Source organism: Asterias amurensis, chromosome 8, assembly GCF_032118995.1.
Source record: "Asterias amurensis chromosome 8, ASM3211899v1".
Classification (NCBI taxonomy): Eukaryota; Metazoa; Echinodermata; class Asteroidea; order Forcipulatida; family Asteriidae; genus Asterias; species Asterias amurensis.
Window position 1 is genome coordinate 5,761,713 of NC_092655.1, and position 13,678 is coordinate 5,775,390.

A 13,678-nucleotide genomic window follows, 5' to 3' on the forward strand; every position below is an offset into this window, starting at 1 on the left:
CCCACGCTCATTCAACCAATCGAGGGGCATGCATTTTTATCGTTATCGTTTTTGTTCTCGCTATCAGGGCCTGTGTGACTGGGCCTTAATACTTTCTACTCATTGTGAAATCAACGATGACCTCGGTCGGATTGGAACCCACAACCTTGTAATTGCAAGTCCTGCAGTCTAACCACTAGACCACGGTGATGTACATGTAAAGGATACATTTGAAACTGTGCGTGTCAATCGGTAGACAACCTGCTGGGACAGGGCGATCAATAGGCACCTGTAGATATAGGTGAGTGAATAATCAAATCAATCAATTAAAAATAATCAATCAATCTGTACAACAAACCAATCTGTCTGTACAAATAATCAAATAGGTCAATAACAAATAATCAGTCAATCTTTACGAGTAAATAATAATGATAAATAGTTCTTAGTACATTTTAAAATAACCGTATCAATGTGATTGTTAATGCCCTGGTAATTGGGCCAATAACATTCCTTTAATCTTTCTAAGCTCTCTGTACAGTATACAGCCCTGAGCAGCCGTGGTGCACAAAAGGTTTTTTTAAACACAATATCCACCCCCTGGGTGAAAATGCTAATTGAATATGTAATTTTCTTCAACGATTTTTCTGAAGACACCTTACCATCTTGATCCCCTTTGTCTTCTCCTTCGCTGCTTTAATCTTAGCTGCTTCTTTCTTCCTCTTTTCATCAGTCATCTCCTCTGCGATATGAAGAAGAAATATTTAAATGTATTTTAAAACACCAGAGGAAGGTTTTTATTTCTTGCATTTTTTCAAGGAATAATTTTGAAACGTTCTATTTGACCCCATTTTCATTGGGTTGGCATGGGAAAATTCTTTAGAAAACCAACGTGAAGTGGTTAAACATACACCCACAACACAACACTGGTCAGTTTACATGATTTCGTGTAAATGAAGCACTAGGTTAAATTCCCAGATTGTATTGTAAACTTAGGTGTGATCTCTGGGTACACGGCAGTCAAGTGTTGTATGGTTTCTGACTGGTACCCCGAATAGTGACAAAACAGGGAGACCGCCAACAAAGGGCTAGACAGCACAGGTGGTTAAAGCCCGGCATGTAACTCCGGAGGTCATTGGTTCAAATTCCGCATTAGTACAAAAAGTGCGCTGCAAGACTCAAGACGAGGTTTTAGCTGACCTTCAGGTTCTCTGTGGATCCGGTTATAAATCATCTGCAAGGAGAAGTCCCGCGACAGTGAAGTAACAGCAGGAGATGAGAAGATTGCTAAGGCCTCCAGAGGCATCTCAAGAAGCCATTTATCAGCCAGGATGACCACACACTCCTCTGGGTTCGCTGCAGCGGAAGGATCCGAACGGGACGTCGGCACTGGGCCTGGGTTCTCTAACGCTCTGGAATAAGAAAAAAGATTCAATGCAGATGCAAACGGTGAACTAATCCAAAATCCACCTGAATGATGGTCATGCACGCACAAACAAATTATCCAGTTAGTTTCCCTTAGTATTTATAAATTAATATTTTAAATCAAACATAGTAGTAAGAATAATAACCAATGGTTTTTACCTTATAGCTGGATCGAGGAATGAAGTTATAGGCCTAAGATATTCCTCCAACTCGCGTAATAACTCCAGAAACTGCTCTTGCAGTTTTTGTTCAGCTTTCTCGATGTCACCGGACCAGTCCTAAAAGATTAAAAAACAGGCAATGAAAAGAATTACTCGTGTGACATGACAATCAAATTAGTTATTGATTATTGAGGAGTTGAGGAATATACAACCCAGAGTATGCCGTGGTGTTTCAGTGGCTTTTTTTCGTACACAGTATCAACCTCTACCCTGTCCAGTACCCATTTATAACCCTGGGTAAAGAGAAGCAACTTTAGCAAAGCATCTTGCGCAGGGACGCAAGTGTCATGACCGGGATTCGAACCCACACTCAAATGACTTATCCATCAAAACTTGAATTCAATAAACCACTCAGCCATGACACACTACAAAAAGGCCTGCTTTGATCATGACGAGTGCCCCTTTAGGGCGTATTTTACTTAGTAAGGTTGTACCTTGATTCCTTCTTTCATATCATCGGAGATATTCTCCAGCATCTTCTGTCTCTGCGTTTGCTGTGATCGCTGGTACTCTGCCTTCAGCAGCGTTGCCATTACATCATGCTTATGCTGACGGAACCTATAAATTGGAACCAGTGGGATAATTTATTGTCTTATCACAGACCAGATTTTGCAGTCTGAAAAGTATTTTTTACTATATATATCATTTTAACCTAAATGCTATTCAACTATTCATATTGACGTATCAAGTTTAACAACTAAAGTAACTGATTTTGGGTTGAATAAAGACAAAGTGACCAGAGTGGGATTTGAACCTGCGACCTTCAGGTTAACACAAGCGTGCTGTACCAACTGAGAGATCCAAACCTTAATATTGTCTACCCCTTATATCTCTTCTTCTGGGATGCCAATCAGAGGGAAAAGTTATTGACAAAATTGTGAAAACCTTCAATTCAATAGCGCAGTTGGTAGACTTGCCGACACATTATAATCCAGAGGCCTCTGGTTTAAGTCCTGCTCTAGTGACTTTTTATTCGCAATCCAAAACGAGAAAAAATTTATCCCACAGGGTTTATAAGTTGACTCAAATAAATTAGTACAATAAATACTAGTTTTTTTCCCAAGAGAATTGACTGACCTCCTGTGAAGCGACTCTAAGGTGTTAGGGTCAACCAGTGTGCGTGTGACCTTTGCCCTTGAGGTTTGAGGCTGACTTCCTTTAGAGGGCTTGCCACCCTCCTTCCCACTGGAAGCTTTAGGTCTGTCTAGGATGGAGCCATATAGTGTGGATCTACGGAAAGAAAAAGGAGAGATAAAAGAGCGATCCATTAAAGTATGAACTGCTGGCTTGACATTCTGAACGAATGGCTTGACATTCTCAACGAATCATCTTCAAGCTGATGCTCATTGTCCACAAAGCTCTAAATGGCAAGGCTCCCCACTGTATTTCTGAACTGCTTCAAGTTTACACTCCATCAAGGAATCTTCGATCAAGCTCCATGCTTCTCCTCATTGAACCCAAGTCTCGACACTCATGGGGTGACGGGTCTTTTTCTTCAGCCGCGCCACGCATCTGGAACTCTCTACCACTTAATCTTCGATCTTGTGTTTGTACCGCAAAATTCAAATCTCTTCTCAAAACTTATCTTATGTCACAGGTTTTCAATGACTAATTTTGTTGTGTCTGTTTTTCTTTGTGTTGTGTTTTGTTTTTGTTTTGTTTTTGGTTTTACTGCGCCTTGAACACCCAGCAGGGTGGATATGTGCGCATTACAAGTCTTATTATTATTATTATTATTATTATTATTATTAACTTTTGTTTTAATTCAAAACAATTCTGACAGTTTAGCCTCATCTCCCCATGACTCTGCATTGAAATTCTATACAAGCTGATCACCAATCAGCTCCTGGACTAGTTAAAAGTCCCACTAAAACTGTGCAATTTGTGTTTGGTGCACTCCTTTCCAAAGCAGCTGTTTCCAACATAGGCACCATAACTGGACTATGCAAGTCTCGCGCGTTTCCTGGACCAAGCTTGCTGGCAAGCACATCATAAAGCGGATGGTTAGCGTAATTCAGTAGCATATAGTTAGCTTGCAGGACAGCAGATCCTCATGCTGTGTCAACAAGCGGCTGCGAGTCCCCAAGAATCCTTCCTGCTGCTTTTATAATTCTATCTATTCAAGTAGCAAATGTTTAGCAGCATGTTGAGGAGAGATAAAGTAATTTAATGAGAGGGAATTGGTTTGGGAATACTCACTTATCCTCAGAGTGTTGCAGGATGATGAGATTAAAGTTTGGAGGAAGTTCCTTGATCAGATCCAAATGTTGTGGACTGATGGCCAAACGCTTCCATCCCTACAAACAAACAGAATAAACAATGTCGGAACTTGTATTAACACTCATTCACTGATAGTATAAAACATTGTGAGAAACATCTCCCTCTGGAGTAACATAAAATATTTGAATCTAAAGCCTTCCTTGAGCATTGGCAAGCACACAAATTTGTGCAACAATGATGTTTTTTATGTCATAATTTTCTTGCAACTTCGATGACAATTTGAGCCCAAATTTTCATAGGTATGTTAATTGGGTTTCACCAAGTCAGAATTCTGGTCTGAAACTATCACCAAATGTGTAACGGGGTGGATTTAAGACAAGTCTTATTTAGGACAAGTTACTCGTCCTAACTTAGTACTTGTCTTTAGTTTGTAATAACTTCTAAAGTGTCCTAGGACTAGTCCTAAGTAAGGACTGTCTTTGTGAACTCGACCCAATCCCTTTAAAACTCTCACACCCCCATCCTCCAAACACCTACCTCTGAAGTCTCTTGAAGGTTCTCACTCACAACCTTGAACAGAGTGCCGAAGCTGCGATTGGTTGTCATGGCATCAGCCTCTAACCTCTGGCGCTGCTGTAGTAGGGCTGCCTGCTTCGAGGTGGATGGATCCCGCTGTGAGCGCAGTAACAAGTCCTCCAGACACTTGGCACTGATGCAGCTCTGGGTGGTAAACATCAATAGGAAAAGTAGATCCTTGATGAATGTAATTACGGCTAGAAAATTATTTAATTCTTTTTACCCAACAAAAAATCCAACTTGGCAGTTGACAAACCCAATTTAAGTTCAGAATATTAGAGAAAATCCACTGGCTTCCCAAGTAGTTTTATTTATAACTTTTTAATTTCAGTTGAGCTTAGCCCCACCTTACATTATTGTAATTATTAATTATTGTAATTATTATTAGTATTATTAACAAGTCATTTGGTTGGCCCTGCAGGTTAGGAGATGAAATTGTTGACCAATGAACTAACCTGATAGAGCGCTAGATAGTGTGATGTCATCGCATTGTCAAACTGGCCACAGCTCTCCACTAACTCTAAACAGCCTGCAGCCACTAGACTCTGCAACGGAGAAAAAAAATACAAATTTATGTTTTCATTTTAAATTCTTCTTTCAATAAAACCTCTGGGGAATTGCCACCAGAAACGGAAATACAGTTCACTAATCGAGACAACTTCAGAAAAGCAAAAACGACTAGCCATAACTTGTGAAGAAAATTAATCACCTTAAACTACAAACAATGTGTAATTATTTGTATGCAATGTATTATTAGCATTTTTGAAACATCATTGTTTGAAAACAGCTACATACTGTTTTATTGATTTTTGTTTTTGAAGTGGCACAGCAATTTTCTTCTGGTAAGGGACACTTCTATGAGGGAATTGTTTAACTTGTATTAAAACTTGCAAAGGCCAACACATCAAGAGCACAGGAGTAGGTGGTAGTAAGTACCCCTGGTGACAGTTGGTACATAGCCCAAATCAGTTAAGTGTGGCCCTAACCCTAAAGTGTCAATCCTGTGATATCTCATTACACAAATTATAAAATAAGTAATAATTGTCTTACCCTGTCACCTTTCTGCAAGGCTAACTGTACACACTGAGCTAAGACCTCGGTGGCTTGGCACAAATATAACTCGGATGAACTTTGCTTGGCCTAAACAAATATACAAAATACAATCAAACAGCCAGCATACAAAATATTTACATAGTTTTGAAAAATGTATGGATTTTAAGACCAAATGTCATGACAGGATGTTTTTGACAAAATATAATTAATTAATTAAAGTGTCTTGCTTAAGAACACAAGTGTCACGGCTGGGAATTAGCTGTTGAGCACTTCTGTAAAATGTTAGAGGAGTCCAGCTCAACAAATAAAACTTTGTCAATGGTATTTTGGCTGGTAACCTTATTCTAGTAAGCAGAATAGTTTTGTGCTTAGCTACTTTTTTTTGAGGTAGGCAGCTTATAATGAAATTGAGTCCACTGATTTGAAGGTTATTGTTAATTGTTTGACCCGGTCAACATTTTTGTGGCAGAATTTTAACAAACCTTAATTTTAGCGGCTGCCGTAGAATATTTGATTTGCTGAGACGAGGATAAATCGAGATCTTTCCCTTCGTTCATCTCGTCATCTGCGGTGCCCTCGTCAGCTGGTTTGACAGGATGCGTGCCGCTGACCCCTGACCCTGCCGTCAGATTCTGAATACAACAATAAAATATTAATGCTAGCAACTTTGTAGAATGCTTACTACCATGACCATGTTTATAACAAGTAGGCTTCCGAGAATAAAAATACACAATTTTTCTTTGGAATCATGACGTAAGGAAAATGTTTACATGCTGAACAATGTGCATATTTTTTTTTCCCATTTTCTCCTGTCTCACGGATTAAGAATTTTTTTACATAGGTTTGTTGATCACACAAAATTTGAACACTGTCTGCGACTATTTTGTCTGCTCTACCAGTCCTGTTTAATGAGCTTTAAGATTTGCTTACCATATACTGGATATCCCATTGTGTTGGGGCTGATGCACTTTGACTGTTTGCCAACATGCGCAGACATCTACCCATGTTATACAAACTCTGCCATTCAAAAAAATAGATATAATAATAACAATTATTATAATAATAATGTATACTATTTTTTCTTTGTCTGAGTATTACAACTACTATCTCATAAAAATCAGTACAAAGTACAATAGTAAAATACAGAGCAGTAAGAAAGCCATGAATCAGACACTGGCAATTGAGCATTACAAACAAAAATAATCAGATCTAAGATGATTGAGAAGAAAAGTTACAAAAATGTAAATAACATCACTATATGTAAGAAGGTAAATGAACATAGAATTATTAACTAAACAAACAAAATTACACATGTACATGTACACAAGGATTTACACCATAAGGTAAGGTACGGTTCATTTATTTGCAACCACATACGGTTGGATTCATTATAAAAAAATACTAAAACTTACAAAATACAACACAAAAACTTTAAAATCATTAAACTGTGTATTTACAAGATAAAGTTGTTTTCCCTGTTATGGATACACCTTTTTCTTCTAGACTCCAGTGTACTTTGAGCTTGCTTAGGAGATGCATGCTCTGATTGGCCAGTAGTTCTATACCCACTGAATATTCATATAGTTTATGCACACAGCAGCCAGGCTAGTTCAGTTGTGTGGAAATGCATGGTGTGAGCAAGCCCTTATATGAATATGCATGAGGTGAGCAAGCCCTTACAAGAATATGCATGGTGTGAGCAAGCTACATGCGAATATGCATGAGGGGAGCATGCCCTTATATGAATATGCAAGGTGACCTGGGGAGTGTCATGAGGTGACCTGGGGAGGGTGATGTGTGTTCCAATGCATGACTATTGTTCTGGTAGTGAGTGCAAAGGTTATAGAGAATCTTTGAATGTTTTGGCAGGCCCAAGTTAAGGTGTGGTCTCAGTCACATGCAGAATCTGCAGGCAGGAAGGTTGGGTGCACATCAGAGCTGCCAAACATTTGCATCTTGCAATTTGGGAGATTTTGTGCAACAACCAGGGAGATATTTAAAATTGCAGTCAGAACAAGGAAAAATAGATTCATTTTAATGTAACTTTCTGCATAATTGAGGAGAGTTGGCAGCTCAGAAATATACAGGACTTTGTTGGGGAGGAGATTTTTGAGCCTCTACTTAACAACACTGCATTAAATAAATTTAATCTTTGGCCGAAATTGTGAAAGCAATCAAATACTGTTGCAGTTTTAAGAGAAACAAGAAGCCCCTAACCGTAAGTTGCTCATTTTATGTGAAATTTTGTTGAAGTATTTCAGTAGGAAATTCAAGGTGAACCTCCTATAGAATATTTGTATTTTTAAGTTGAACAAAGAAATGTTTACTAGCTTGGGGTGGATTAATGCGCTGGTGTTCTTTATTCACCCGAAAACTAATTCAAATTTACCTAGCCAGTTTCCCTTCTGATCACTTCAATTTCATGGTGTAGGTTGAATTTTTTTAGTCTAGGTAATTTACACAGACATGATTTTACAATGGATCAGTAATTATCATTCTCTTATTTTAAAAGGGTTGGCCCCCCACAAAAAAAAAACATACACATAAATAAATAACATTAAATAATTTTAACAACTATTAGCAAGCATTATTCTTAGGGTTTTATTGTAAATTGAGATAGTTGAATGTTTTAATTACCTTTGCCTTGAGGTGGGTTATGGAACCAGCTAAACTGTGTGCACTCTGAAGAAGTGACAGGGCACCAGTGGCAAATGTACTGAAACAAAGAAATTAGAGAGATACCGTACAATTACTAATAGACTGAGGTTGTCCTGCGTATATAGGGCGCTATACAAGTCCACCGATAAAAATGAATGATAGTGGTGAGCTTGCCTAACATAAATACGAGAGGGCGCTACACAGGTTAAAAAATTTGTAAGCTTTCGCGAACTTGAAATTATTTTTAGTACAGGTAAATGGGAAAAGTTTCCGCATGGCGCCACCACTTTTTCATTCGATATGAAATAAAAAAGTCTCTCATTTACCTCTATCCCTTTTTGTAAAAATGATTGAATAAGTGGTGGCGTCATACGGAAAGTTATCTGGTAAATGTGACGCAATATTGTGAGCTGATGTTAGGGCTCATGATGTCATGCCCTTTAGTTAGGGCATACAAATTGATTTCGTTTCTGAGATCAAACCATCACAATTTCATTCGTTTAGCATAGAGAATCATTCAGTTGGAAGTATAGACATAATAAGAAAACAAAATAAAAATCTCCATGAAAACAAAGGTGGTTTTGGCAAATGAGCGAAACCCGAATAAGGAAAATTCAGTAAGAGTTAAAAGAAATAAATGTTACTGTTGACTCCGAAAATGGCGACGAGCTTGGCAGACATAAGAGCATGTGGCATTGGTTCAACGGGTAAATAACTCAATAAAACATTGCCCCTCTCATTACAAAACTAACCTGGCCATCATTCTCCATTGCTTCTCAGTATCAGTCAAGACGGGTTTAGCTGATATGAAGTTCTCTACCAACTGTCGGGTCAAACAAAAATGATGACTTTTTATTTCAAATATAAAGTTTAACACCCTTAAGGTTTATACTTCTCCTGCTGCCTCCCAGGTTGTATAAAAAAACTTAGGTGTAAACCTGGCTATATGGCAGCAATATGTTGAATGGCTTTACATTAAAACTCTATATTAGGCGCTCTAGACCGCCGACATTAGGGCTAGATAGCCCGATTGGTTGAGCGCCGGCTTGTTAATCTGGAGGTCGCAGGATCGATTCGCTCTAGTAAATTTTTCTTCTTTGAATCCCCAATTATTTAAAATGTACCCAGTCAGTTTCACTTTATTTATTCACAGTTTACATCTTCCTGGTGTGCAGTCGTAAAAAATTACTTCATCAAATTAAAACAGAAGGCGGAAAACGCAAGCTCATGGTTACCTTTTCAACAGATCCTTTTCTTGCTTCAGTGATCTGACGCTTCCGATGCTCTTCAGCGTAGATGACAAACATATCAATCAATAACTCGGCAAAAGCGATCTTCACATTACAAGATTCTCTCTGCAGTGGAAGACTTATGCTCCGCAACTAGATAAAGAATTAAACCAATCAAACACTGTTAGCAACAGAATTATCCATAAACCACTAAATGCAGTCACAAATGCAACACCACATAGTTTTTAAATTTTTATTATCATTATTATTCTCAATGTGTATTTAAAAAAATGCTTGATGCGGCCTGATTTTAAAAAAACAGAGCGTTAACGAAAAAAACAATGAATACAAGCAGTTTTGTTTGAAAGTGATCAGTATGAAGAATGAAATTTAACACAGATCTTAGAGGCATTTAGGAAATCAAGAAACATAAAAAAAACAAAAGTGAAAAACCCCCAGTAAAAGCACACTCTCATATAGCCCTTTATCAGACTCGATGGGTGTCTCAAAGCTCTGTTCAGTTGTACTAACCTCCTGAACGGCAGACAGTGAGCACACATCATGCAGAAGGTGATCCATCATGCCAACAGCTCTTAGCATGATGGTTTGAGCTTGAAGAAGGAAATCATGCTGAACGTCTTTCTCATCACTGTCGCATGCAAACAACCTGTGAAGACAATTAACGGGATACTTTCACTGATTGATTGATTGATTAATACAATCAATATCAATCATAATAGATGTTAAATTTGCATCGGGGATAAAGAATATTAATTTTGGTTTTTACCCATACACCGATGTGTGTTAGCACTGTATACTCAGTACTTTCCCCGAGTCCTGTGAAAAAATATCACAGGCATGTTACTCGGGTGGGATTCGAACCCACGACCCTTGCAATTCTAGAGCAGTGTCTTACCAACTAGACTACCGAGGTTGCCCGGTAGCTAGAGGCAGTTCGAATCCTATGTTTTGGCAGCGGGTACCAATATCAATCAATCACTTGATAGATATTATCGATTGGCAACTGGTTGGTTGACCAATTTATTAATTGAGTGACTGATTGAATGATTATTGAAATCGATAAGGTTATTTTTGCAAACATGGTTGTAATCTAAGAATTAAAAAAAATAATTTACCTGAGTACACTGGCTTGTTGTTGCATAATCTGAACCGCTTCCCGTGTGTAGTTAGCACCAATCAAATCATCAGCACTTTTCTTCAATCGCTGTAAAAGAAAATCATTAGAGATTTTTAAACCTAGTTTTATATGGAGAAAAGATATTTGTGTGTTTATTACATTTGTGTGCTAAAGCAGTTACTATGCAATTGGGCCAACTTATACTTATACTTATGAAGTTGAACACACTGAAGTTCATGGCAAATCTTATAAATTGGAGGGGTGTCTTCTTCCACACCACATCAATTTAAATAATTATCGGCTCAATGAACAAGCTTGTTGAGGGAACCCTACCCTTACAAGCCTTGCTTCTGTATGGGTCCCCCACAGTTTCACGAATGTCAATGCTTATTATTCATTTAATTAATCTAATCAAACAACTATTTATTTTTTTTATTTCCAACTTACATTGCCTATGATTTGATACTGATTGTGATTTTGAAACTGTGGAAATAAACTGATTGATTGATTGATTGAGGTGATCCCAAGTTTGGGCTATGATAGAACGGATGCATTTATTTTACCTGACATGCATCTTGAAGCTCTCTGTGTGCTTTTGGTTTCATTGTGTCACTACTCTCCTCAAGAACTTGACTGATTTGAATTGTTGCAAACCTGCAGAGAGAATAATCAGTTATAGTATAACAATAATAATACTACTTGGTGGTTCTTGTAAATAAAGTACACTTGTTTTAGCAGGCGTGGAATTCCATTTTTGAAAGGGCAGGGCCATTTTTAATTTGCAAAGGGGCAAATCCATTTAAAATGTCTTAAATCTATTACATGGAGCTATGTATCAGAAAAAGGTCTCATAATTCAAAAGCGTTGCTCCACAATAACTTGCAGGGAAACTGAATGTTGGAGGGGGCTACAGTATTGACGGGTAAAATATTGCAGTGCTAAATAAGAAGCCAGTATTATTATCAATAGAGGGGAATGTTGATGCAGTCCTCATTACGTGAGTCTTGAGGGAAGACAGCAGTAGGGCGAAGTTTAATATGATCAGGTTAAATGGGTAACTCAAACCAGTCTACATGATTGCCCAGGTCAAAATTCCAGTTGAACCTTGTTAACTGGGGTCAACTGGAAAGTGACCAAACTCGTCTGTTTTCCATATTAACCAACTGGTTTGGACTAGGTTTGACTGTGTTTAACTAGGTTGAAATTATAAACCAGTTGGTTTCTGTCCATTTTCCATATTAAACCAACTGGTTTTACTGTGTTTAACTAGTTTATCAACTGGTTTCAACTAGTTCCAGTTAAACCCAGTTTAACTAGGTTCAACTGGAATTTCGACCTAGGTGTGTATATTTTCTGGTTCTTACTTGGCTTCAAGAGTGGATTTGATGTACGTCAGTAGACCCTTCTTGTTGGGTCTCTTATCCACGAATGTGGAAAAGAGAGATAGAGCTTTCAGGATAACTGCACGAGCTTTGTTGTTTCTTTTCCAGTCTTCCGGGTCGCCCAGGGTTGCTTCGACGAGCAGAAGGGTCGTATCCAGCCAGAACAATTCATCTCCATCAAACCTCTGGGATGAATGAGTATAGGGGAGGGAAAAGGAGCAGTTTGAAAACAGAAAACTTGGATGTTCAATTACTGAGGAGCAAATTGAAAACTACGTTCAAGTACAAGTAATAATAAGAAAACAAAATAAAAATCTCCATGAAAACAAAGCTGGTTTTGGCAAGTGGCTGAAACCCCTAGTAAGGAAAATTCAGTAAGAATTAGTAAAAATATATGTTACTGTTGACTCCGAAAATGGCGACGAGAGTTTTGAGTATGAATCAAAGTCTTCATCTCAAAGTCTGCTGACATTATCTTACCTGAGCTTCCTTGAGTAGATTGATGGCCTGTCCACAGTTGGCTTCCTGTAGGGAGAGCTTAGCGAGGTTCTTCAAGATGGATGCCTCGGTGAACTTGTCGTCGAATGCCTTGGTAGAGAGGTGAGCCTCATTCAACAGCTCCCTGGCCGCTTGGTTATATCCCTAAGGACAATGGACAGCAGGACTAAGAGTTATTTCTTGGGCGTTATCTGTATTGACCCCTTGCACGCGCGTCACTTGTGGTGACTGATGCCATGCTCACCATGTTGGTGGGCAGTTAGGTTTACTAGTATTAACGCAGCGTCGCCTAAAATGCATACATTGTGTACTTCACTTCATAATGCACAGCATAGAGTTATATATAAAAACGCACGGTGAAATTGCCCACCAGTATGGCGCATTCAAGATTTTTCTGATGATAGCTCATTACAGACAAATTTACCATTCTCCCCTGTCGTTTTTTTTTCATTTTTTTTTTCATGCTTTGTTTTTATATTTTGTCTAGGGTTGTTCTCCAGTTTCCTTACTCACTTCTTATTTTACTGTTATATTTATTCAGTGTCATTATCATTAGCCATGTCTACTCTTTGCATGTATTGTTGTACTTAACATTTTGTCCTAATGATTCTTTTATTGTGGGTACATAAATAAATGTTTCGCTGAATTTGGGCCTCCCAGCCAAGGGATGTATTCCCTGGGGATCCAGAATGAAAACGGCTTATGACATTCTGTTTAATACCTGTTTGATTAGGATTTCTGCTTGCTGTGTCCAGGCTTGTCTGAATGTCATGCCGCTTAGCGGTTGGCTGAGTCCCATCACTGACTCAATGATATCAGTCTGCAACAATCAACAAATACATCCATGAGTTAAAGGGGCACATTGCATTCAAATCTGTCAAACTTTTGCTTTTGGGAATTACTGCTTATCATCTTTAAGAGTTGTCCATGCACAAAAACACCTTAATGTTGTTGTCATTAGTGAGTAGGAATTTAAGAACACATAAATTTGCCTCTGGAAATACAGAAGAATTAACTCCTAAAGGAATTTAATTCAAGTATTTTAAAGAAAGCAGAAAACATAAAATATAACAAATGAAACAAAATGAACAAAAAAACAAAATATCGATTTTGGTCACTACCGATACCTTTTGATCAGCAGGAATGATGTTTCTTGACTGCTTCTTCTTGACCTTGTTCTCAGCTGTCATGAGTCGACGTAACTCCTTTGCCCGTCCTGCCTCACGCCGTACCTGGTTCTGCCTCTCCTGGTAGCGAGAGGTATCCTCACGACATCTAGAAACCAAAAATGTCATGCAGTCA

At 38.3% G+C, this 13,678-nt stretch overlaps 1 protein-coding gene across 7 annotated transcripts in view; it reads right to left on the reverse strand.

The window, feature by feature from the left end:
* The window catches only part of LOC139941227 (cilia- and flagella-associated protein 46-like), a 49,421-nt gene that overhangs the window by 3,845 nt on the left and 31,898 nt on the right, over positions 1-13,678 (reverse strand). For all 7 annotated transcript variants that reach the window (XM_071937700.1, XM_071937696.1, XM_071937697.1 and 4 more), the window contains 22 exons: positions 13,504-13,651; positions 13,098-13,196; positions 12,359-12,520; positions 11,861-12,063; positions 11,060-11,150; positions 10,495-10,583; positions 9,890-10,025; positions 9,365-9,511; positions 8,882-8,952; positions 8,109-8,187; positions 6,402-6,488; positions 5,954-6,103; positions 5,469-5,558; positions 4,874-4,963; positions 4,380-4,562; positions 3,822-3,919; positions 2,700-2,852; positions 2,057-2,180; positions 1,561-1,679; positions 1,177-1,388; positions 639-718; positions 208-268 (listed from right to left, as the gene is read on the reverse strand). In XM_071937700.1, coding sequence (XP_071793801.1) covers positions 208-268; positions 639-718; positions 1,177-1,388; positions 1,561-1,679; positions 2,057-2,180; positions 2,700-2,852; positions 3,822-3,919; positions 4,380-4,562; positions 4,874-4,963; positions 5,469-5,558; positions 5,954-6,103; positions 6,402-6,488; positions 8,109-8,187; positions 8,882-8,952; positions 9,365-9,511; positions 9,890-10,025; positions 10,495-10,583; positions 11,060-11,150; positions 11,861-12,063; positions 12,359-12,520; positions 13,098-13,196; positions 13,504-13,651 — 2,672 coding nt within the window. The remainder of the gene's footprint in view (positions 1-207; positions 269-638; positions 719-1,176; positions 1,389-1,560; positions 1,680-2,056; positions 2,181-2,699; positions 2,853-3,821; positions 3,920-4,379; positions 4,563-4,873; positions 4,964-5,468; positions 5,559-5,953; positions 6,104-6,401; positions 6,489-8,108; positions 8,188-8,881; positions 8,953-9,364; positions 9,512-9,889; positions 10,026-10,494; positions 10,584-11,059; positions 11,151-11,860; positions 12,064-12,358; positions 12,521-13,097; positions 13,197-13,503; positions 13,652-13,678) is intronic.